This window comes from Furipterus horrens, unplaced genomic scaffold (assembly GCF_987537825.1).
Source record: "Furipterus horrens unplaced genomic scaffold, mFurHor1.1.pri manual_scaffold_4, whole genome shotgun sequence".
Lineage (NCBI taxonomy): Eukaryota > Metazoa > Chordata > Mammalia > Chiroptera > Furipteridae > Furipterus > Furipterus horrens.
The window spans coordinates 152,065,955-152,091,394 of record NW_028327174.1 but is presented as its reverse complement, the minus strand read 5'-3'; the positions used below and the strand labels follow the sequence as shown (position 1 = coordinate 152,091,394).

General features: G+C 40.7%; 1 protein-coding gene across 3 annotated transcripts in view; it reads right to left on the bottom strand.

Moving 5' to 3' along the window:
• LOC150013077 (histone-arginine methyltransferase CARM1-like) overlaps nt 1-25,440 on the bottom strand; it is a 233,289-nt gene that overhangs the window by 19,204 nt on the left and 188,645 nt on the right. For 2 of the 3 annotated variants that reach the window (XM_090275844.1, XM_090275845.1), the window contains exons 6-11: nt 24,704-24,881; nt 20,903-20,993; nt 5,996-6,077; nt 4,795-4,880; nt 2,219-2,308; nt 300-437 (exon numbers count right to left, since the gene is read on the bottom strand). In XM_090275844.1, coding sequence (XP_090131970.1) covers nt 300-437; nt 2,219-2,308; nt 4,795-4,880; nt 5,996-6,077; nt 20,903-20,993; nt 24,704-24,881 — 665 coding nt within the window. The remainder of the gene's footprint in view (nt 1-299; nt 438-2,218; nt 2,309-4,794; nt 4,881-5,995; nt 6,078-20,902; nt 20,994-24,703; nt 24,882-25,440) is intronic. The other variant, XM_090275846.1, reaches the window with a different exon arrangement.

Below are 25,440 nucleotides of genomic sequence, written 5' to 3'. Positions count from 1 at the left end.
CTTGGTAATTCAAGCCTTTGGCAAGAGCTCCCATGAGCTGATGGATTTCCTTCTTTCCTCCATGGTCAGGTGGAGGGCACTGTCCTTGGGTTACCTGAAACTCCTCTCCCTTGCCACACTCAGTGCAAAGGTGACATCTGCCCTGCCAGCTCTGTGGCTGAGGCTACCTGTGCAAACTCAGCCAGCGTGCAGTCCATTTCTCAGGGCTGGAGTCTCAGGGGCTTGCCAGCTCCTTCCTGCCCCCACCCCACAGTGCCCGCTAAGCAGAGGTGAGACTGCAGCTGTATGCTACTGCTTACCGTTTATTGGCTACAAACAGCACTTTCCCTGAGAGGGTTTCTCCTTCCTTGGCGAAGAGAGGAGTCTGAAGAAGGCACCGCACCTGATACCAGTGGGTCAGAGGCTCCGTTGGGGCTGTTGACAGCCAAACCGTGACCCTGCAGGGCAAGGAAAAGAGTTGAAAGCCGGTTATGTTCCAGGCCTGCATTAATGGTGTGGACTGGAGACTTGGGTTGATAGATCATTTACATTGGTTTTGACTCATGAAACCCTTTTAAGATAGTAACAGTTCAATTTATCGAGCAGTTATCATGTTCTGGGTACTGTTCCAAGAGCTTTATGTGTATTAGCTCATTGAATCTATGCAACAACCCTGTGGAGTAAGCCCAGAGAGGTTGAAGGACTTACTAACATCACACAGAGGGCAACTGGAGAGACTTGACCAAGCTGTCAATCTGTATTTCTGAATCAGAGTTCATGAGAAGCCCAGGAAGTAACAGAGTTAAATTGGGAACTGATTTGTTTGAGAGGTTTGAAGTCTGGCCTCTTAGTGTCTCATGCCAGCCTATTCAGGGGTCCTGATGAAGCTTCCAGAAGCTAGAAAAACTACTGGAGCACACAACCTGCACTGCCCTTCCAGCTCAGATGCCCTGCGTGTGTCTGTGCACGTGGGAGTGTTTAAACTGAGGTTCTTCATTTCATTTAAGAAGTGACACCATCTTGTGTGCTGTGAACACCGAGGTCACCTGCCCTGGAGGTAGGCAGTGGCTGTCAGCTTATGGGGAGTAATGTGCACATTGAGCCTGAAGATTTGGGGGGAAATTTTATATAAATTACTTTCATATCAAAACACACTCAGCTACATTATGGAGTAGAATGCAAATTTTCTACAGCTTTTTAAGATAACACATTTAACTTCAAAGAAATTTCCCCCTGGAAGCGGGCCACTTTAAGCTTATCTCCTTTACCTTTGCAGGAACAAATTCATTTACTTGGGATATTACTGGGGGAAAGTCTGAGGGGGAAAATGTATGGATTCTTCGCTAAACATGCTTATGTGCTGTAGGAATGACTTGCATATCATTTTCTTTCTCTCTATCAGCCCAGACAAGGGTGCCAGGGATCCCCTCTGCCCTTGAGCCCCCAAAAAGTGCTGAACTTTATCACTGACCCATGGGCACTTCTTTCTCAGCCAGGTCAGAGATAAGCCTGGATGTTTGTAGAAGGGATGGAGGAGAATGTACTGTAAAGTGCTCCTTTTGCTTGGTCATGTGACTCACATCAAATCTCTTTGCTAGCTGGAGCTCATGAGAAAGCCTGGGAAGAGAGCAGGGAAGTCAGGAGAGCAAAGATTTGGGGATGTGGAAGTGGCGAAGCCTTTACGAGGAACCCTAAGTCTTACCAGTCAACTTGTAGGTAGTCTTTGTCTTTTTTGAAAGCCCTGCAACTTTCAAACTTTTGTAGGAGGGAAAAGGAATGCAGGAATGGGGAGGTTACCTAATGTTGCAATTAGCATGAGTACATCAGCCTTTGTGATCCTTAAAAAAAAGGATTCTGGACTGTGAGACTGAAGGCTGGGAAATGGGAGAAAGTATGACTCAAGGTGTCAGCCCAGACACAAGAGGCCGGTGTGATGACATCAAGGCAGGGGTTGCCCCTCCCCGTCTATTCTGGAAAAGAGTAAGAGGGTCGATCAAGCACAGACCCTCTCTCACTCCCGTGTTTTAGCCAGAGTTGATATGACACCATGGAAAATAATCTCATTTTCACTTCACTCTAAAACCTAAAAGTAACATTAACATCAGTGCTTATTTTCTTGAAATGCATAGAAACCAGTATTATTACTGTTGAAATTATTTTTTAAAAATAGTAAAATTATGACTGCGAATAGCAGAGGACAGCATGGGACCGAGCAGGCGGAGAAGGGGGTGATACGTACACAGATCCGACAAAGGCCACGTCAAACCAGAACGCCAGGCCGTGGACGAGGCCTGACTGCGTCATCTGAAATGCAAAGGGGATTTCTACTCTGCAAGGAAACAAAAAAGAAAGAAAGAGGGAAGGTTTTCTTGTTGACATGCATCCCAGATACACTTGTGAGATGAGTGGGAACAGCCACGGAATATTTTCTTTTTCTCTTAAGCACTTCTGCTTTGGCAGCAAGATTCTCTCAGTGTGATTGAAGCTTGGGGGGTCTCTGCACATTCGAGATTGTTGCTTCTTGACAAAATTCTGCAAGGAACACATCACTGTGCTGCAGTGACCCAGAACACCACTGGGCGAGTGCAGCATCTGGAACTGGGTCTGACTATTGAAGAGGGGGAAGACCCAGGACACAGGCGACAGCCTTCCTTCCGGAAACCAAAACTCAGGCTGTGGCAGCTCCCCTGTGCAGCTCTCAAATGGGAAGGCTGTTCAGGCCTCCGAAAAATGAAGTGGATCACAAGGGGGAAGCATCCAGCTCAGAAGGTCATTGCCATCGTTCATTTATTTTTCAGGGAGAAAATTTAACTTCCCACCAGGTACCAGCAAGAGTCATGCAGAAGTGGCCTTGGTTTATGCCAGACACAGACTAAGTGGGAAGAGAAAGAATATTGGAAAAGATACAGAATCTAGATGCTTGACCTGCTTTAACTGTGGAACCTTGGAAGGGCATTTATATTCTCTGACCCTCAGTTTTTCATTTGCTGAAGGGTGACAAAATCTCGCTCCTGGTTTCCTCACAAGGTTCTTGTGAATGTCAAGTGAGAAAAAAATGTATATGAGAGTGCTTTAAAGTGTTTTTCAAACTTTAAAGTGACTTGCAATTAAAAGATGATATTATGGGTCCATTGCAGGGGCTGTATCACTCCAAGAAGACATTTTTAGTGAGTGTTCCAGAAATTTTCAAAGTTATACATTATTTGCATTTATGCTGCCCCCAAAGGGCTAACTTCTTCCATCCTGCAGCAGTCAGCACATTTCTAGAGGTTTCCATTGTACTTGTCACATTGAATGTGTTGGTATTTCATTGTAATTACGTATTTCCTCCCATTTTTGGCATCCCTATAAATGGAGTATGAGCTCCTCAAGAGTTGACTTTAGAAATTATATTTTGTACCTGTGCATTCACCAGCACAGTAGGTGGACTGGCACATGGTAGGCTGTCAATACACATTTGCTGAATCAATGCACAAATGAATAGATGACATCTCTGGAAAGCCAACACAGAGTTTTCAAAAAATTCCTTGGGACTAAGGAGGTAGCCCAGGGCAGCAAATGAAGCCAGTTGAAGTCAATTTTTGTCTGGACCTGGGGGATTTATTATAATTCTCTTGTTCCAAGCATACAGTAAGGTTGCATTTACCCACTCACTTGAGTTCAGGTTCTGCCATGTGATTTACTTTGACCAATTAAATGTGAAAGGAAGTGAGCTGTGTTGTTTCCAGGCACCAACTTTTATTGCCACTACACACTTTGCCACACTCCTTCCTCTGTGACTGCTATTGTTGGAAACAGGTGTGGCACAGCCTGACTGCTTCGGTCGGGGATACTGGCAGAGCTGAAGCTGGTGCACGGTGGGTAAACAGTGTAGGGAAGAAAGACACTTGAGTTATTTAAAGCCACTAAAGATTTTTGTTGTTGTTGTTACTACAGCATGTTCTGGCCTATCCCGACAGACCCCCTTTGTTCGTTGTGATCTCAAGATAGATGATGGGTTGAGTCAGCCAGCTGCATTTTATAAAATCTGACCCTTGCTTTCTCATTCATTCAAGCAAATTATAACTGGCTGGCTCTTAAATTTCCTACCCAGAAAAAAAAAGAATATTGATCTTCTCAGGGAGAGAAAGGACAAAATAGTAGCGAAAGGTCACCTAAAGAGGATTCATATTATCACCTGAGAAATGAGTCTTCGTGCAGAGTTTCTTTAAGTGGAGGGAAAGAGGACAAAAACTAACATTTATTGAGTGTCTTCTTTGAAAATGAGCCAGGGCCTATAGAATATTTAGCACAGTACCTAGTATGTAGTAAGCACTCAACAAATTGTAGCTCTTTTCATTATGGACACTGGCCTGGGCGAGTGGTTAAAAAGCCCAGACTCTGAAACTTTCTGAACAGTTCAAATCCCAGCTCTAATGACACTTATTAATTCTATGACCTTATGCAACTTATTGTTTCACTCTGCCTCATATCTGTCATTGGTAAAATGGACATAACAATAGTGCCGTTTGCTTAGGGTTGCAGTGAGAGTTAAATGAGTCATATATTAAGGGCTCAGAACAGCATCTAGTTACATAAGTACAAGCTGTAACTGTTTAATTTTTCTCATTCAATGCTTAAAACAATCCTGGGAAGGAGACATCATTATCCTTTTTTTGCAATAACTGAAACCAGCACTGATGAACCATTCCTGTGTGTGACTCATACATAAAGTCTCTTCCCTGTGTGAGCAACAAGTCTCTGCACCAAAGTTTTGGGGATGGGAGAGGGAAGGAGAAGATTTAAAAATCCTGAGCAACACTGACTGGTACGCACCTGTGGAGATCTGCCTCTTCTGCATCCATGAAATTTACGGTGTACTTGACTGATCGAGCCATCAAAATCCTAATGTCAAACGTGTCCTTGGGAAAAAACACAAAGATATTATCTTTCTGTCAGAATAGACTGAACTCAAGCAAGGCTGCACTCTACCTTTCCTCCTGAAATTTTAAGTCAATAAGAGTCAGAATTTAGAAGGCATGAGCTTAATGAAAATAATATTAATAATGCAAGTTAACATTTATTTAGTGGTTCCTATATACCAACTAAGTATTTTGTGCTTTACTAGGTTACATCAATCTTCACAAATTCTCTGGAGCAGGCACTTGGTGGTTTTTGACCATCCAGCATTTACCTCTTCTCCATATTCCAAGAAGTCCTATAGGAACTAAGTTCACTGGACAATCAGGTTTTATCTAAACTTATTCTGGGGCTTTTGCCCAAGTTATTAGAACAAGGCAGGCTCTTCTTTGGGACTTAGAGATGTAAAAATCTAAGCCTGGAGTTTCTGCAGCCATCTTACTGCCATGAGGGGTGATCTTGCCTAGGAACAGAGTTAAATCAGAGGAAATGGAGATCAGTGATGAGGATAGAACAATCAGATCCTGGTGACACTGTCTGAACTTCTACAACAGGTCCCTGAAGAGAAGTTCTATCTCTAAGCTTTGTAATTTTTGAGGGCCAATAATTCCATTTTAGCTTCATCCATTAGAGTTGGGTTTCCTTCCACTTACAACTGAGTTTCAGACAATGCACACTTAAAGTTGTCTAAGGTTACACAGGTAGATGGGACCAGAATTGAAACCCAAATCTGTTTGACAGCAAAGCTTTTGTTCTAAGCTATTTATTTACAATGTTTCCTCTTCAATTATGCCTTGGACCACTAGACTCAACGGTAGGATGTGAAGTATTGAACAAGTATGAGGGCTGAGTGTGTCAGGGGGTGGGTCTGAGCAGAATCAGAAGTTACTTATTGAAAGGCAATTCTCAAATCTCCTTGCTTTCAACAATATCAATCTCTGAGAATTTTCTTAATTGACTGGGAGAGCAGAGCTGGGAGACTTGAAAACATAGTGCTCTTCTGCGCTGGCTTAGCACAGAGCCAGGCAGCACCGCATATCCCACGCTCATAAATGAGTGAGTAATGAATCAGCAGATAAACATGCGGAGAGAAAGCCTGTAGAGAGGACACACTTACTACAATTGGCTGTCTGAAGTACTCATCCACTGCGGCACCCCGGAGGCTGGACAGATTGACTCCATAGAAGCACTGCTGGTACCTGAAACAGGCAGCACAAAGAATCACCACGTATCTTACCCTGCACCCGAGTTCCAGAGCCCAGCAGGGAGCTGATGTGTGAAGCTCCTCACCAGCCCTCTAGGTTAGCCCTGGAGCAAGTATGAGAACATGTGAAGGAAGTGGCAGAGAAGAAAATGCTAAGAATCTTCAGACTTGTACTTGACCTGTGGTTGGACAAGAGAGAAGGGAGGAGGTAGCTGAGGTAAAAGAAATTACATTTGGGGAGATCACTGAGAAGGATATTTGGGGGCAGGAAGGCCTTTGGGTTCCTATTCTTGACTTCATGCCCCAAGGTGGCTGCCTGATCTGTGACATGTTGTCAAAGTCCCAAAATACAATTCCTGGGCCCTCTCATCATCCCAACCCAGGGCATGATTTTAGGTCTCCAAAGCCTCTGGACACTCCTATTGTTTTAGGAAATAGATTTCCCTTCTCTGTTCTGCAGCCACTGTCCTGCACCTGCATGATGGCATTTACTGTCGTGGAAGACACCAGCAGAGTCACAAATGAATGATGGCTGTGTCTGGTAGTGAACTGGAGCTGGATTGTCAGAGCCCATTGTGTACATTTCTTCTCAGTTCTGTGGTCAGTGACATCTGGCTTGCAGAAACTGGCAAGCGCTGCAAATCCTGTTTCCTGCCTTCAGTGAGCCAGCTATAAAGCATTCACCAGCACACCCCTGGTACCTGGGCACAGCACATACTCTTTGTCATGTTGCCTAATGGTCTTGGCCATTGAGGGAAGAGATCAAGCATCTGGAATAAGCCTAGCTTTGTTCAAACTCTGCCGCTGACTAGCGGTGTGCCTGGGGCAAGGCACATGAACTCTTAGTTTCCTTATTTCTAAGCTCACTTTGTAGGGTCTCAGTAAGGGTTAAATAGTTAACACAAGTAAAACACTTTAAGCAGGGCTAGGCGTTTTGTTACTGCTGTATAGGTCTTGGCTATCACTTTCTGAACTTCACTTCAGACCAGCATTGGGGGCTAGAGCCAAGGCTCCCACTCTGACTGTACCACAACAGGATTACTTGGAGGAACTTGTTAAAAATTCAGATTTCCATGCCCAGCTTCAGAAAGGCTCGTGGTCTCACCCCTGAAGACTGAAGGCCTTTATCCAGAGATTGAGAAGATGTTTATCTCAGGGTCTGTACTATACAGGCTGTGAGTCAGACAGGAATTTAATCTGTCAGTCTCCGTCCTCCCCCAGTCCCATGCCCACCAACAGGAAGAAAAGAGAGACAAAAGCAAACAAACAAAAACACAAATAAACATTTAAAAATGTGGTGCAGTTAGATTTTGATGGAGGGGTCAGCCAAAATAAGGCTTAAAACCAGGAGGCAAAGCCTCAGATGCCCCCATGAGAAGCAAGGAAGCATAATAATGTGAAGCCAAAAGCCGGTCCCCAACCTCCAAGTGAAACACAAGTCCCAGAGCCACTTTCAGATCCTGAAGGGCTTGTCCTGTTTCTCATCTCTGAGCCTTTGCGTGATCGCCCTTCTACCTAGAATGCCCCTTTCCTTCTTTCACCCTGTTCATTCCTACTCAATCTTTATGAATGAGATCAAATATTTCCATTTAAAAATGTAAAAGCCCATGTTGCAATAAAATACTCGTTTTTCCCACATAAAAGCAGAAGTATTTTCTTTTTCATCAGTGTATATTTAGCATTTAGAATGGGACCTCACATACTGTTAGAACTGAAAATACCTACTCTATCTATCTATCACCTATCTATCTTTAATGAATGGAGAAATTGATGTCCTAAATAACCCTATCTATATGTGGGCCCAGGTGCTAATAAGAATAATGGAGAAATGGAAAATTCCCCCAAGTTTCTTCAGATTCATTACTTGTTTCTTAGTCTTTTCCTGCCACCAGGGGTCAGAACCCCACAGGTAAGGCAGAAGAACAGGGCTATGTATCATTAATTAAACACACACTGAAAACAAGGCTCCCATAATCCTAGAAAATGCTTAGAAACAGAACATTGTACATTTAAACAATCTTCTCAGTATTTAGCAGGAGATGGATGTGTTCTTGGGGGGAGTAGTCATTGTCACAAAATTTTTATTGGAGGGAAAGAGGGGGGAATGGAGAGAGAGGGAAAGGGGGAAAGAGAGGAGTGAAATGAAGAGAGAGAGAAAAGGGAAAGAGAGGAGGGTCAGTACAGAGAGAGGAAGAGAAACAGAATTTGCCAGAGACTCCAGAAGGAAGGACTCAGCCTTGTCCTTCCTTTAAAATCCCCTGAAAAGCTCTTAAAAAGTGCTGATGCCTAGACTGCATCCCTTCTGCTAAGTGGTGATTTACTTGATCTGGGGGTATAGTCCTGGTTGTGCGTTTGTTTCCAAAGTTCAACAGGTGATTCTAATATGCAATCAGGGTTGAATACGACTAAGTTAGCTATTCTAGAATCCTCGCCAAGTAGGTGAAAGAGAAAGCCCCAAGAGCAAAGACAGCCCTCCACCTGGCAGTGGCTGAGGTTGAGAAAGGCTTCCTATTCTTGCATACAACCACAGCTCTCCCGGGGCCGAGTCCATGCCATTTGCTTTGTATGTTCAGTGCCAATTAAAACCCAGCAGCCACGATCAGTGTGGTGCAAATGGGCACCATTCCTTGGGCAGACAGAGAGTTGTGGGCACAGAGCCCACTGCCTGGGTTTTACAAACTTTCCAGCTGGACCATTTTTCTAATTCTTAGAAATCTCAAATCTCCTTCTGAAATGCATCATAAAATAATTAAAGCAGATGGGAGCCGGCATCTCTCTGGGTCTCCTAAGATACATTGAGGGGGATGGATTAGGAAATGAATCTGTTGACTTGGAAGCTGGGGATCAGTTCCATTGTTTTCATCATCTGTGGGTTTTATGACTCCTTTCCTTTTGTTCTGACTTCCAAATTCCAAGTGTACTCCCCTACCCCCCTCCTTCTTCTCCATAATACATGCAACATCTGGAAAGTCCTGCAAATACAGTCCAGAAGGAAAACCATCTTACTATTAGCTATGCCTAAACAAACCCAGAGGGCAGAGAAAGAGGCAGCCCATTTACTATCACATTAACTTCAGCACACTCTCCATGCAGAGCCTAGCTTGGGGAAGCATTCCAGGGAACCTCCTGTCTCAGAAACAACGTATCAGAAAAAATATTGTTATGGGTTGTTGACATAGGAAACAGTCTACAAATGATATGTTGTAAAATTGTGCACCTGAAACCTGTATAATTTGTTAACCAGGGTCAGTCCAATAAATACAATAAAAAGAAACAAAGAACTATGTCAACATAACAGTTGTTAAGGCTGTGATAAAATAATGTTCAAGTAAGGTGTACACAAAGGATGTCAATAAATATCTTAAAGGAACATTAAAAAAATTCAGCGATAATTGTGTTGGTCATGGTAGTATTCCTGCAACAGTTCCTTCTCTGTGATACTCCGCATATCCTTAGCTTCTGACAAAAATTTGGTTGTATCACATGGTAATTTGAAATGTTCTTATTTGGTCCACATGGTGTTTCTATGAACCAGTGACTCTCAGGGCCAAATATATTTTGGGGAAGGACCAAAAGGCCTAAAAAGTCTACCCACACCCAAATAATATTTAGTAGAAATTTCAGTTTGGGGGCAGGATTAGCCTAGGAACAAACCATCCATTACCTTCACAGCAGAATTTAGCAGCTTATCCATTCCGCTGAATAGATTTCCTTAAAAATAATGTGTTTCTCAGCAGTACTACGGTCAACAAGGCATTTAGTAGATTCTGAGTGGAACAACCACTACAGGCCTTCCACCAGTCTCACCCCTGACATCACTCAATTGGATTTGCCCTTGTTGAGCATGATGGATGCATATCATCCATTCGCAATACTCTGATAAGGAAACTGGTTCCTTTTGTGTTCCTTAAGTGGTATATCACCTTTTAAGTGTGAAATCCACTCAGTCTTAGCTGTTTCTGGAGTCCTCAGCCACGTGTTCTGCTCCTGCTATGTTGAGGCATGCACTTACCTGTCCCCACATGAGCACAACCCAAGAGTTCTCCCCCTTGGACCCACACCATGTGTCTCTCCCCTCCTGCCCCAGGGTGTCCTTGTTGACTTTGGGGCATGAGATGCCTTGATACCCATTTGGTGCCCATGCATGCACAACCCAGAAGAGTGTGCTAGTTAATGTTGAAGGATGAACAGCTGACCAATGGGGAGATAAGGGCCAGTGGATACATTCGCTTCTCTCTGTCCTTCTGTATAAACTGTCCTGAGATGTGGTTCAATTGACCTCTTGAAGATGGTCTTCAAAAAATCAAGGCAATCTCTTGGTATTTGATGCCACATGGTGGTCAGCTTGGTAACATACTTTTGTATAAGCTCCTGCCTTGCTTTTCTCACTCTTGTTTCTCCTTATTCTTGTTCCACTGGGATTGCATTGAAGTGGTAGCTTATAAATTTTGTCTAAGACCCTGATTCCCGGGGATCCCAAGCAAAGACAATTAATATGAGGTGTGGCACTAGACTGCAGAACTGCAGGGTGGAATTACTCACCAATTTGAGGACAATAGACTCCTCACTGCTAGTGGGGAGTGATAACCCACACTTGGCATGTAGCCCCGTCACAATTACTACTGATCCCACTAGTGGTTAATTATGAGGCAGTAAAAGTAGAAGGTGAAGCATTGGGCAACATGGTGACAGTGTGCTTGAAGTGTTGGGGTGATAAGAATTATATGGATTCAGTAGTAGGCGAGTCTCTGTTAATAGCACTGGAGGCATTGCAAAAAGAAAATGATATTCGCAGGGCAGCCAACTTCCTACTTAAGACACATTGTAAAACCCAGAAGGTTTCCTTAACAGAATTTAAGTGAATTCCTATCTCCTCAGTGTTCCCAGGCCTGTTGTGCTAAAGGTCAGGTACAGACTTTGACAGTTCCTGAAACTAGAATTGTCCCACTTCCTCACCCCAAAATGAGATAATAAAATAGTAATAGTAAAAGAGCCACAAAGTAAAGGAGATCAGATGTGCAATCTTGCCAGGTCTTATGTATCATAGGTGGGGCCCTGACAGGGAAAGAGTAGGGCTCTGAGACCTGGGGTCAGGATAGTTGAGTAGACAAGGCAGAGAATCCTAGAAACACTTTCCCAATTCCCTTGATTCCTTCAGGCCTGTAGAAGGAGAATGCGTGTCCCTGTCAACAGCAGAGAATAGCTCCCTTTGCCTGAAGACTGAAAAACTTCTGAAGCTTGTGCCTTGCAAGATAATTTTGTTCCCCCCTGGATCTGCCTCCCTATTGCCCATGGCCTCCAGGCTGAAGGCCCCTCACTGCTATCAGGCCAATAACTCCAGCATAACCTGAGCAGTAAGTACAATTCCTATTCCAGGGGGAGATAACATACACACCTAAGAAATTGCAGAAACTGGTTCATATTTGCTGTTGAGAATCAGGAAAATATGTATGGGAGCAGACTAGGGTAGAATAAGTCAGGTTAGGTACATGGGGCACTCATAGGATTCAGTGCTCTAGCAAGACACCAGTCCTAATGATTAGCTGGAAGTAGCTCTGAAGTGTGGTCATCACGATGGCCTGCAGTTAATGAGACAGATTCCAGACCTTCTGCAGCACAGTATTGAGGAAAGGATCAGGAGGCTCAGAGAGGTGGAAATAATAGATGTATTTACTATACAACACTTATGAACATTTCACCTGACTATGTTCTCATGCAAAGCCCAGGAAACCCTCTTTTTATAAAGGTAACCAGGAATAAATCAGTGAGAGAACAGTGGTATTTTTGAGATGCTGAGTGGGGCTGTCCTCAATTGATCAATAATAAGTGATGTTTCCATTAAGTTATGCTCCCAATGAGCACAATTTGGATGGAATTTCAGAAGCAATAAAGCAGAAATTAACTGTCATAGGCAAGAATGTCATAATTATTGTGTTGGACAGCAAGACTAGAGTGGCAATAAGGGTATCTTGACCCACAGGAATCTGTGGTGGCTGCTAATATTTAGTTGGCCAAAAAGTTCATTTAGTTTTTTCCGTATGATGGCTCTAGTGGTGCTTAGTTGTCTTTAACTTCATTTTAAACAATTTCATTAGATTGTATTGTGACAACTGTCATATCAGCCAGCATTAAAAAAAGTCTTTATCAAAATCGGTGAATTTTTGTGCAGCCATTTTAATATTAAAGATGGAAGAAAATATGCTACATTTTCAACATATTATGCTTTATTATTTCAAGAAAGGAAAAACACAATTAAAAAAAAAAGATTTGTGCTGTGTATAGAGAAGATGCAGTGACTGATCAAACATATCAAAAGTGCTTTGTGAAATTTCTTTGATATATTGACATTTTTGGTAAATAATTCTTTGCTGTGGGGCTGTCTAATGCATTGGAAGATGTTTAGCAGCACCCCCGGCCTCTACAGGAGACAGCTGACATACTCAAAATGTCCAAATCAACAAACTTATTGGTGAAAATAAAAAATGTGTCTTATCTTACAGAAAAAACATAATGGGCTTTTTGGCCAACCCAGTAGATACTAGTGTTATCAAAGAGGTGGAGGAGATGCACAGTCCCTAGGATAGTACTCAATTTGGGTAACAACGACAGAAACTTGCTAGCTGGTGAGCAGGTTGGTATTAGCTGCGACAATGTACAAAGTGGGTCCTTCACCCAGTTTGCAGATCTGATTCCCAGATCAGGTGTATGGCTTCAGAGACCACTGGTCCAGGGCTGCAGTGGAGGCCCAGCCCCTTGCAGGACTCTGCTGTACCGCGCCACAAGCACCTGTGGCAAATATTCCCCAATCCTTTTCCAGAGGACCCTGGGTTTCTGTGACATAGCAACTATGTTGGAGAAAGGAGAGTATCTCAATTTTTAAAAGAATGTTAGATGAAAAGGGTAAACTGACTGATACCAGGGAATTTAGGGTGCCTCTGCTTAGTAAGGGCTTATGGAGGACAGGCAGTAAATGAATGTTTGGACTGAGTTCATCATCCAGGGTGTCCAGGGCTTCATACCCACCCTGAGGTATTTCTGTAGTTGCTGAATGTACAACTGGGGTAGGAATATTTAGCATCTGGCAGAACCCTCACACTGCCCTGACACAGAAACACCCCCATCCCCAGGAAAGGTAATATTGTTATCTTTAATCTATAAATAAGGAAATTGTTCCTCAGAGAAATTGAATTGAATTGGCTAAGGTTTTCTAGTTAGTAATTGACAGAACCAAGAATTCAACACAGTTCGGTTTAGCTCTAGAGTCTGATTCATCCAGCTTTTAACTACTGCCTGTTTGCCTAAGCCTTTATGTTGTATAACTGTAATAAATATTATCAAACTACTTGAAAATATTTGGTTATTCCTCTTAACCAATCCTATGGATATATATTCTCTTATAGGAGAATCCATTTAAAGTTTTATTTAAAGGCCTTGGTTTAAAACCCCTGAACCAATTATTTTCACTAATGCCAGTAATACATACCACATAAAAAAGTTTTTACAGCTGAGAATGTTAATTCTTCATGACTGAACCTTACTCTCAGGAGATAAATTTCAGAATCTTAATTAATAAGGGCCAGGAAATCTTAATAAAGTATGAAAATTATTATTTTAATAAGTGGCTACTACTAGCATCAGAATGCAGTGATCTTTTTATTAAGAGAGAACCCCCATCATTGGTTACTTAGAGAGGGTAAAGTTATATGCTTACCACATACTTAACCTAAAATGAGTTTTAGAGTTAAATATAAATTTTAAAATGTTAAACAGAAAAAGTAAAACATGAAAGAAGTAGAAGGAAATTAGTACTGGACTCAGGGTGGGAAAGCCCTTTTCCAAATAAAGGGGTAAAAAATAAAGTATAAAAGAAAATATAGGTACGTTTAGCTACATAAAAAAATATTTCACTTCTTTGTGGCAAAAACCACCACAAAGAAGATTACAAGGCAAATTAAAAATTCTGAAGAAAATACAACAATCTTAATATCCTTAATATATAAACAATTCTTGTAAATAAATATATTTATCTTCTAGTTAACAATACTATGTTCGATGATGAGGACAGAGAAGTAAGCTAAACAGCCACTTTTTTGGAACTTGTAGTCTCTTGAGGGAAACAGACAATAAATAAAATAAGTAACAACATATAATATGGAAGGTGATAAGTGCTATAGAGGAGAATGAAGTGAGAAGTGGGATAAGAGTTTCCAGGGGGTAAGAGATGACAATATTTAATTGATATATAGTCTCCCTGTGAAGATGACATGTGAGCTAAGACCTGAAGGAGGAAAGCAAGCCACAGGGCCATCAGGCAGAGGGAATGGCACTGAAATGGAAGCAAGACAGGTATGTTCAAGAGGAAGCAAAGAAATCAGCCAGTCAGGCCAAGGGGAGAGAATAAAAGAGCAAGTAGCAAGAGATGATATTACAGGGGTAGCAGGGGGAACTCGATCATGTAGAGTCGTAGCATCCATTCTGAGGACGTCGGCTTTTACTGTGCATATAATGGGAAGCCACTGGAGGGTTTTGAGCTGAAAAAGAATGTGGTCTAAACTATGCATTATTAAGATCATTTCAGTTGTTTAAAAAGAAGAAATGAGCTGGGAGACTACTGCAAGACTGTCATAGAAGCAGTGCTTTTAGTTTTGCTTGTTTTATTTTGCAGGGGTGGGCAGGGGGTGGTGATAAAGATCAGCAGATTGCCTTTGGACATGTTAAATTTAAAATATGCGACCGACATCCAAGTAGACTTGTTAACAGCCAGATGGACGTCCAAAGTCTATGTTTCCAGGGAGAGATCTGGGCTGGAGTTCTAACTATGGGAGTTGTCAGCTTAAAGACAATATTGACAGCTAGGAGGCTGAATGAGATCAGTAGGGAAGTGAGTGTAGACAGAAAGAGGAAGCCATCAAAGAACTAACCTGGAGTCAATGCATGTTAAAAATTTGGATCATGAGGGGGCGGAGACTGAGAAGTTGGGGCCAGGATGGGAGGACAACCAGGTTTAGGCTCCAGAAGAGAAGAGCCAATGGTGTCAAGTGTTGTTGGTAGGAAGTCAGGTGATGAATAAAAACTGATTATACCTAAATGGCTGATGATCTTATTTATATAGCCTGTTAATTGTTCCTCAGTTTCTCAGCTCAGTCCCTCAGAATATACCTAAACTCATTTCTTTTCTTTTTTTTTTTTTTGCATTCCCCCTCCTTCCTCTCAGCCAGCATTTCCACTTTTTTGCCTCTTCTAACAGAAATCATGCAAGCTTTCACCACCTGTTCCCTGGATCAATGCAACAAAAGGTCCACGTGCTAGCAGTCTAATGCAAAAACTGCTTTAGAAAGGGAAGGAAATTAGAAAGAAAGCAAAGATTGTCAATTCTGATAACTATATGTTTTTTAAAATACTGTTGTGTTTATTGACTAAAAATAAAATAATTCAAATGCACCAGCTATCAAAGAAGTACAGATTAAAAATAAACTGGCCACCATTTTTCTGCAAATCAAATTGGCATTTAAAAAAAAAAAACATAGCCCGTATGGGCAAGACTCAGCAGACATTCTCATATACCACTGGAGAAGTGTTAATTGGTAAAACTTTTCCACAGGGCAATTTGGCAATATGTAAGGATAGTTTTTTAAAGTTTCTTCTTCACACCTTTTGGTCCAGTAATTCTGCTTCTAGCAATTTATTGTAAGAAAATAATCAGAATGCACACCAAAATTTGCATAATAGGAAACTTACTTTAGCATGGTTTCTAATAGAGTTTAGGAAATAGAATTCTATAAAGTTCTACATTCTTGTAGAATGTAGAAACAATACCTTAGTGTTATTTCTTATAGAATTTATGGGATTAAAATAGTAATTAAGGTAATTTAGTATCAACATTGGAGCCTGAGTCAGTAAATTATGAGAGAGCAACAAAAAATGCTTAACAAAAGAATATCTAAAAGATGAGAAAATGTAAACAAATTGTTGTCAAAATAAGAAAAAAAACAAATAAAAGCTATACAATGGTATTCATTTTATGATTCTAATTTTGTAAAAAAAAGGACAAAAAATTTGGAAAAAGATCAACTAAAATATTAATAATTATTTCTGTACACGTTTGACATTATTGAAATTTTTACACATTCAGATATATTTCTTGAAGACCTAGCATGTGGCAGGCACTGTTCTGGGTGCTTGGGACACAATGAAAACTGATAGAATTCTGGGACTTCCAGCCAAGATGGAGGCCTAGACAGAAACGCTGTGTCTCCCTCCACAACTAAGAAGGAATACAGCTACCTCAAATCTAGAGACAACCAGAAGTTCCAGAAAATCAAGCTGCATGGAAGTCCAGCAAACAAAGATATAAAGAAGAAATACTCATCCAGACAGGTAGGAAGGGCAGAGCCGGGGCAGAGAGGATGTGACGTGGTGGCGGCGGTGGCAGCGACAGGCTGGCAGAAAGCTCAGTCAAACATTTAAAAAAGTGGGTATGGACACCTGGGGAGCACTCCCAGCACCAGACCAGACTGCACAGCTCATAGTTCCAGTGCTGGGGACAGTAATGCCTCATTGTTTCTGACTGTGAAAACCAGTGGGGGTTGGAGCGGAGGCAGAAACTGCTCGTCTCTCAGCAGAGTCCACTTGTTTAAAGGGCCTTCATGGTCCTAGGACGTCTGCAGACCCACCCACTCTGGGAACGACTGCCAGGGCAGCAGCTAGGGAGGCACCAGTCCCATATGGAAGTGGGATAAGTGCCTGGAAAAGGGGCAAGTGCTGAGCAAGCAGCATTGTTCCCTCTCTGATCCTTCCCCCACATACAGTGCCACAATGTGACACTGGTGGTGAAACGGGTTGCCCATAATGACAAATACCTAAGGCTCCCCCCGCTTACAATGTAATAGGTGTGACAGCTCTATGTAAGACACAGAGGAAAACAAACACAGGAGACTGTCAAGATGAGGAGACAGAGAAGTATGGTCCAAAAGAGGGAATGGATCAAGGTTCCAGTGGGAGAACTAAGTGACAAAGAGATAGCCAACCTAATAGACACAGATTTCAAAGCACTGGTGATAAAGTGCTCAGACTTGACAGATATGCTTAAGTATGGCAGATGCATAAGGAAAGAACTGAAGGCTATGCTAAATGAAATGATGGAAAATCCACACAAAACCAATGGTGAAGGGAAAGACACTGGGGTTCAAGTCAATGATTTGGACTATAAGGAAGAAAAAACAGTCAACCAGTACAGAATGAGAAAACAAGAATTGAAAAAAATGAGGAGAGGCTTAGGAACCTCTGGGACAACTCTAAACGTGCCATCTGAGTCATAGGGGTGCCAGAAGGAGAAGAGGAAGAGCAAGAAATTGAAAGCTTATGTGGAAAATTAAGGAAGGAAAAATTCCCAAATTTGGTGAAGTAAATAGACATACAAGTCCAGGAAGCACAGAGAGTCCCAAAAAAGCTAGACCCAAAGAGGACCACACCAAGACACATCATCATTAAAATGTCAAAGCTTCAAGATAAAGAGAGAATCTTAAAAGCAGCAAGAGAAAAGCAGAGAGTTACTTAAAAGGGGTGCCTATAAGACTATCAGCTGATTTTTCAAAAGAAACTTTGCAAGCAAGAAGGGACTGACAAGAAGTATTCAATGTGATGAAAAGCAAGGACCTACAACCAGGATTACTCTATCTAGCAAAGCTATCATTTAGAATAAAAAGGCAGATAAAGTGCTTCCCAGACAAGGTAAAGCTAAAGGAGTTCATCATCACCAAGCCACAATTATATGAAATGTTAAAGGGACTTATTTAAGAAAAAGAAGATCAACACTATGAACATTAAAATGACAACAAACCCACAACTTGAATCACAACTTAGATTCACAACTGAATCTAAAATATTAAAACAAAAACAAACTAAGCAAACAAGCAGAACAGGAACAGAATCATAAGTATGGGGATCATTTGGAGGGTTATCAGCTGGGAGGGGGAAGGGGGAGAAATGGGGAAATGGTACAGGGACTAAGAAGCATAATTGGTTGGTACAAAATAGACAGGGGGAAGTTAAGAATAATATAGGAAATGGTGAAGTCAAAGAACTTATATGCATGACCCATGGACATGAACTAAGGGGGGTGGGATTTCTGTAGGGAAGTAGGGCACTGGAAAGAGGGGAGCAAAGGGAAAGAAATGGGACAACTGTAACAAAATAATCCATAAAATATACTTAAAAAAAAGAAAACGGATAGAATTCTGGCTCTTGTAGTTGCTGACATTCTATCAAGAAGGATACAAAAAAAGGAAAAAACAAAAAAAAACCCCAATGATAACTAAAGAAATTGCATATCTTTTAGGAGGTGGTAAATGCCAGAGAAAAAACAGAGCAGAAAATGTGAGATTGGAAGTGGTATGGTTGCCATTTTAAATAGGGTGGTCAGGGTAGGTGTTATTGAGAAGGTGGCACTTAACAAAGACTTTATGGAGGTGAAGGAAGTAGCCATGTGAATAGAGGGAAAAATATTCCAGATGGAAAGGTCAGCAAATGCAAAGGTCCTTAAGTGGGAGTGTGTCTGAGGATCAGCAAGAAACCTGAACATGGTAGTAGGAAATGAAGCGCCATACTGGGCCAAACCTACTGGAAAGTCTTGGAAATGCTGGGAAACATGTGTTAAGAAGCTGTTGCAATAACTGAAATTAGATAATAGGGTCGGGATCAAGAGAAAAGAGTAAATATATTGGGAATTGGTCAGATTCTGGATATATTTTGAAAGTAGAACCAACACAGTTTCTTGATGGTTTACATATAGGGTACAAAAAGAGAGGCCTTCAAAGTTTGGGGCCTCAATGACTGGGAGGATAAACTTGTTAGCAATTAAGGTGGAAAGACTATGAGTAGAGCAGGTTTGGGATGGGTGTGGAGATCAGGAGTTGAGTTTTGAACATGGCAAGTCTCTCTAAGAGGAGGTTTCCAGGAGGCAGCTGGCCATGAAAAAGTTTGGAATTCTTGGGACATGTCTGAGCTAGATACACTTGGGCATCATCAGTACATAGCTGGTATGTGAACTTTGGGAATCGGTGAACTCATCAAGAGAGTAACTACAGACAGAGAAGAGGTCCAAAGACTGCGTCCTAGGGAACTCCTGTACCAGAGGTTAGGGAGACCAGTAACAACCATAGAAGGGTTGAGGAAGTAACCAGTGAGGCAGGAGAAAATGAGAAAGAATGTGGGGCACATCAATGTTTCAAATTCTGCTCAAATGCCGGCAGGTTAAATAAGTTGAGAAGCGAAAATTGATCACTAGATTTAGCAATGTGGAGGCCACGGCACTGGTGACTTTGATAGGAATGGGTTTGGTAGAATGCCTTGAGAGAGATTGAAGGGGGAGTTGGAGATCATTGAGTACAGATAACCCTTTTGAGGAATTTTGCTGCAAAGGGATTTAGAGATGGGTGGTGGCTGACTCAAAGAGAGAGATATAAACAATATTTTATTTTTATTTTTATTTTTAGATGGAATAAATAGCAGCATGTTTGTATTCTGATGGGGAGCCTAGCTAGTCCACTGTGATCATTAATATTCTCAAGGTAGTAAGCTGCCTGCAGATGACATGATTAGAAGGTCACACAAGCAATGCTAGACAACCAAACTTCCTGACTAACCTAGTCCACTCTTTTATGAGTTCCTAACTCTCCCACTTCTCCATTGAATCAGGAGGTCACATGTAAAATAAAAACATTTAGGGTAGGTATGACCTTACAGAATAATCATAATTAGAGTCTCCCCCATCTTATTGCCCACCACACACCAAGAGGCCATTCACCTGCACTGGAAAGTCTCTGGTTTAAATTTTCAGAATTGCAGACAGAGTAGAAACCATTAAATGCTATGAATCTGGTAGGAAAGGCTATTTTGTAAGAAAAAATTGGGGAAAAAAAATCTTAGCCCTATGACCCTGCTCCTCATAGAATTTTGTAATCCAGGAACCCAAAGTACCTCCTATTTGCTGCCCCTTCAGCAAAAGATAGAATTACAAAGAGAAAACCTGGGGAATGAACTTTGGCTATCTCTGAGAGGGTTCTGCATACCTGAACCTTAGGTGGAACTCAGAGCTTAAATTTTAGCATCCATTCTCACCCACCTGCCAGCAGAGGTCTGTGCTCCCTCCTTCATACATAACATTCCCACAACGATTCTATCTGTTCTGTTTCTCCCTTCCATGGGCCCAAAATCATCATTTTTCTTCCTTTCTATTCCATATAAAAACCAGTTTTCAGAAAAGAATGCCAGGGGAATGATAGTTTAGAACTCGCAGGGGTTTCGTGTTAGTTCTTTTTACAAATGAAAAACCAAGTCTCAGAAGGTGGAGTAAACTGCCCAAAAGCCAACAGCCATTTCAGAAAACTCCAGAAAAATTTTTGAATAGCTCATTTACATTGAGGTGTATCGATTGATGTTCTCTGACAAAGGCCTGTTCTAACAAGATGCTGAAAAGTGGAAATGGAGGTGTAGCGAACAGAGGGAAGATGTTGTCATTTTAGCCTCAGTGTAGTCTTTGGGGTGTTTGATATTACATAAGCAGTTCCCTCATTTGTCTATTCTAGTTCTCAAAGGGGAGTGACTTTGCCCCCAAGGGGACATTTGGCAATGTCTGGAGTCATTTTGGTTGTCACTCTGGGGGAAGGTGCTGTTGGCATCTAGTAGGTATAGACCACAGATGCTGCTAAACATTTGAAGGTATAGAGGGCAGCCTCTGCCCCCAAATATGGCCTCAAATGTCAATTGTTTTAGAAACTCTGTTTCACTCTGAAGAGAAAGGAAAATAAGAAAGAACATTACCAAAAGTTGGCTCTGGAGTAGTGTTCCACGTAGAGCTGGTCATCAGAAAAGGGGGCCAAGTGAATGTCGCTGAATGTCGGGAACATCATTCCTAGTGAGCAAAAGACAACAGACCCAAAAGTTGACTCCTACTGCCTTCTGCTTGAATGGTCCACTTACCCACCACTTGACCAATTTCATTCTTCCATCTATTTCAGTTATTACACAATAGGCTAAAATACAATTTTTTTCCTCAAAGCAAGGATAAGAAAATTATGCAGAAGATCAGAGGGGATATAAAATATAATACCAAAGCAAGTCCTAAAGCTATGCAATGATAAAAGCTTGTGGAGTCCTAGGTGAGATTCAACCTGACATATGTGCCTTCCCAGCTATTGGCTTTTCTCTTTTTGGTAGGTTCTCTGCTTGAAAATTTGGAGCACTTCCTTTCTCTCTCTCTCTCTCTCTCTCTCTCTCTCCCTCCCTCTCTCTCTCTCTCTCTCTCTCTCTCTCTCTCTCTCTCTCTCTCTCTCTCTCTCTCCCTCCCTCTCTCTCTCTCCCTCCTTCTCTCTCTCTTTCTCTCTCTCTCCCTCCCTCCCTCTCTCTCTTCCTCCCTCTCTCCCTCTTATTTATTGTAAAAACAACTTGGCTTTGAAAATAATCAACATTTCACCATTCTATCACATTATTATTTCCCTTCTCAGACTTGTCCATGTATAATCACATTGACTCTCTTTTTAAGTGCTACTAGAATCTATGTTTCTATGCAGGCTCACCACCCTCCATGCAGGTACACCCACACTTGCGTACTGTTCAACTACAATTGCAGGGCAAAGGCAGATTCTTTGCCCAGCAAACAAACACCTAGACTAGCATGCCTGAGCAGGTAGACTTGGTGATCAATATTATTATTCTTGTCATTTTAGGGAAACCCCTTTTCACTGTCATTATTAAACTGCCCTTAAAATACAGATAAACTATTAACCCTATTTCAGAAATGAGGATTGCTTAAGAAACTGATTTTATAAACTAAAAACTAATAATGTGTAAAACTTCTTAATTTTTTAACTTTGCCATGAACTTTTTTCTGAGCTTTCTATGTATTAATTCATTTAATCCTATAACAGTATAAAGTGAGTTCTGTTTATTATACCTACTCTATAAATGAGAGAAAACAATAAGGAACAGGGAAACTCAAAGTGTCTCAGCCACAATCTCAGAATTAATAAGTGAAAGAACAAAATCCAGGGATGGAATCTCATTCAACAGTCAATGGTCCCATGCTTTAACTCAAAGTCTATTAAAAGAAACATATTGTTTAATTTAGGGCATTTTCAGCAGTAGTCAGAGAAGAAGCATGACTATAACATCATTCATATGTCACCATCTAAATCCCATACATTGGTGTCAAAACAATAATGATTGTTTGGTGATTTTTCAATTTCAAGATAGAAGGGTACTAAACAACCTTAGAAAAGTAATAAGTATCACTATTTGGGAAGCTTTGGAGGAGGATGTTCTGAGCCCAAGCCTAATAATGGATCCAAAGATAATCAAATAAAATGGAGAAGAGGAAATCATCAAAGGTAAAATATAAAACAATATTCTAAGAGTTAAAGAAAATGTCTTCTGATTCAACATATTCACTGTATGTCCAGCACAAGAATTTTAAAAGTTTTACATGAAGGTTAGAAGTGAAGACAAGATACTAAAAGTGACCACAGGGAAAACTACATCTCTCCAAAGCATCAGGAGTCAGAATGGCACTGGACTTCTCGATAGCAATATTAGAAACCAAAAACCAGAAGAAGATGCCTTAAAATACTGAGTAAAAAATTATGTTCAAGTTAAAATTCTCTACCCAGCAATATGATAATCCATGGACTCAATAAAGTAACCTGTCAAGCTTCCTTTCTTCAGAACCGGTTAGAGAATATCCTTTGCTGAAATGATGGTGTGAACCAAGAAAGAGGAAGACGCAAGAATGGAGAAAGTCAGAGGATGGTAGCCATGCAGTAGGACTGGCAGAGGAGAACAGAGGATCACAGGAGGAAGGCTTCCACAGAATAAATAGTGATAGGATCTGTCAGACCCGTTGGAACATAGGAAAAACAAGTCATGAGTATACAGACAACTAAGCTAATGAAAAAACAAGGCAATTAACTCCAGAAGAAGCAAAAGATTTCATGAGAAAATATATAATCATATGTACATACTATACTAACTGATTCTGTACTGAATAATATTTACATTGTCATAATAAACACTGATTTAACAAAATAATAATCTACGTCCATATTTCTTTATATTAAACTCTGAAATCTAAAAAGCTCTGCTCTGCAAAGTAACACATTTTTGTAAGTTTGCAACATCCTTTGATGAAAAAATCTGACCTGAACCGATGCCAATCTATTTATAGTCCCTATCTATCTTACTTGGCATCCATATTCATATGTTTTGTTGCAGAAATGAATATGATGTGTTTCACTATGGAATGTTGCTTCAGATCCAACTGGAGGTGTTATGTAATACATGTTGTATGAGTGTATTACCTTTCTAAAGTCCTCCAGCTTTTGAATTCTGAAATATATCTGGCCCCAAGGGTTAGGATAAGGGATTGAGAACCTTTATAAATATGTTCAGAGGATTGAGACAGGGAGAGTGCGTCAAAGAGGGAGAGAGCTGCTATGTAGGAAAACTAACTTCTCAACCACAGAGTGACAAGAATAGCAATAAGATAACTTTATATAGAAACATGTAGGTAAATAATAGAAGAAACAGAGAATAGAGTTGAAAGGGATAGCCTTTGGGGAGCTGTCTCAGGATAGGAGATGAGACAGAGCATTCCTATTTTTCATTATAAGCCTTTTATTACTATTGGATATTGTAAACTTGTCTTATTTTGATGGAAAATAAAAATAATTAGAAAAAAATCAATCATCCTTCCCTCAGGAGCACACAGGTAGAAAGAAAGCTGATAGGATTGGTATTTACTTCTATTTGTCTTGTTAAATATACATAGCCCAATATAAAATTTCATATCCATTTCAGATATCTGGAGAAATGTTCCACTTAGAGGGCTCAATCAGATATATGTTAATTAACTAGGTGTAAAATCTCATCACAAAGAAGTACCTCGCCATAGGAAAAATTCCAGAGAAAATACAGAAATTCTTCCTGGGGGCACTGAGGAGGGAATCCAAGTGGCTTTGCTCCTTTCCTTCATCTCCCACAGTTCGATTTTATTGCTTGAACACAAGGCTTCCAAGATCATCCCAGACTGTTTTACAACAGGAACACTAATAAAGTTCCTGTCATTAGGTATATTTTACCCATGTTTATTTATTTTTGATATGAGTTTTTTAAATTTTGAAAACATGTACAAAATTATAGATGAGTCTCAAGCTTTATTTGTACTCATATACTGCGTCACTTGGTTAAGTATGAGTTGCACTTCTATTTCCTATTTTGTCTTCAAGGTTGGGTGCCACAAAATTGGTAACTTAAAGTAAGTAAAGTTAAGGTAAGAAGCTGCAATTCTCATGAGAGATACAACTGTTAGAAATGGCCAGCTACCTTCTACACCTTAAATGAAAAACACGAGCTGTTAGAACGTGCCCACTCTCCCCGGTGGAGACTGGAAAGCCAGTGTGTATGTGGGAGTCGTGAGGGTGGGGATTCAGGTCAGACAGACCTGGGCTCAAATTGCTGCTCTGTTACTTTTTGACTTTAAATCATCTTTTTTTCAATTACAGTTGACATACAATGGAAAATTTTACAGAAAAGTTAGCTTGTTTTCTAAACCAGGATCGGCCAACTCACCATTTGCTTTCAGCCATTTTTTGGAATGAAGGTAGCTCTCCAGCATCCTTTCATTGAACAGCATGTATCCCATTGGTTCAGAAATAATCACATCTACAGCCTCAGGAAGTGAGATTTCTTCAATTTTCCCTGGCAGAACAATGATCTTGTCTGATAGGTGGTTATTTTTCACTAACATCTGAAAAAGATAAAAGAGTACCAATATTATTGTTATAGAGACTCTTACAAGAAATGAGTTTTCTAGGTAAGGGGTAGACGGTGTGATAGGGATGAGAGGGAAGTGACATATTTGTTTCTACGAACACTTTAAACAGTATTTTTTCTTACTGCACAAAATATTTTGTCTTTAATTTAGATAAATTAGAAGATTCAGATATGGGATGAATAAAAACAGCTGTAATTGTACCACATAAAATAATAACTATTAATAATTTGATGTATCCCCTTTCACATTTTTATACAAATACTGTAAGTTTATATGTGTATGTGTGATCTGTGTCTGTGCATATACACGGGGGTGGGCAAAAGTAGGTTTACAAGTTACAGTACAAATAAATAATACAAAAATTAATAAATAATAATATAAGAATAAACTCTGTTTTCTGTACTCACAACTGTAAACCTACCCCTGTATATATACATAGGTACTTTTTGTAAAATTGCTTTTTACTAATGATTTCAGCTTATTTCCCATTTTTCTGCCTTTAATAAAGATGCCAAAAAGTTCTGTACAATAA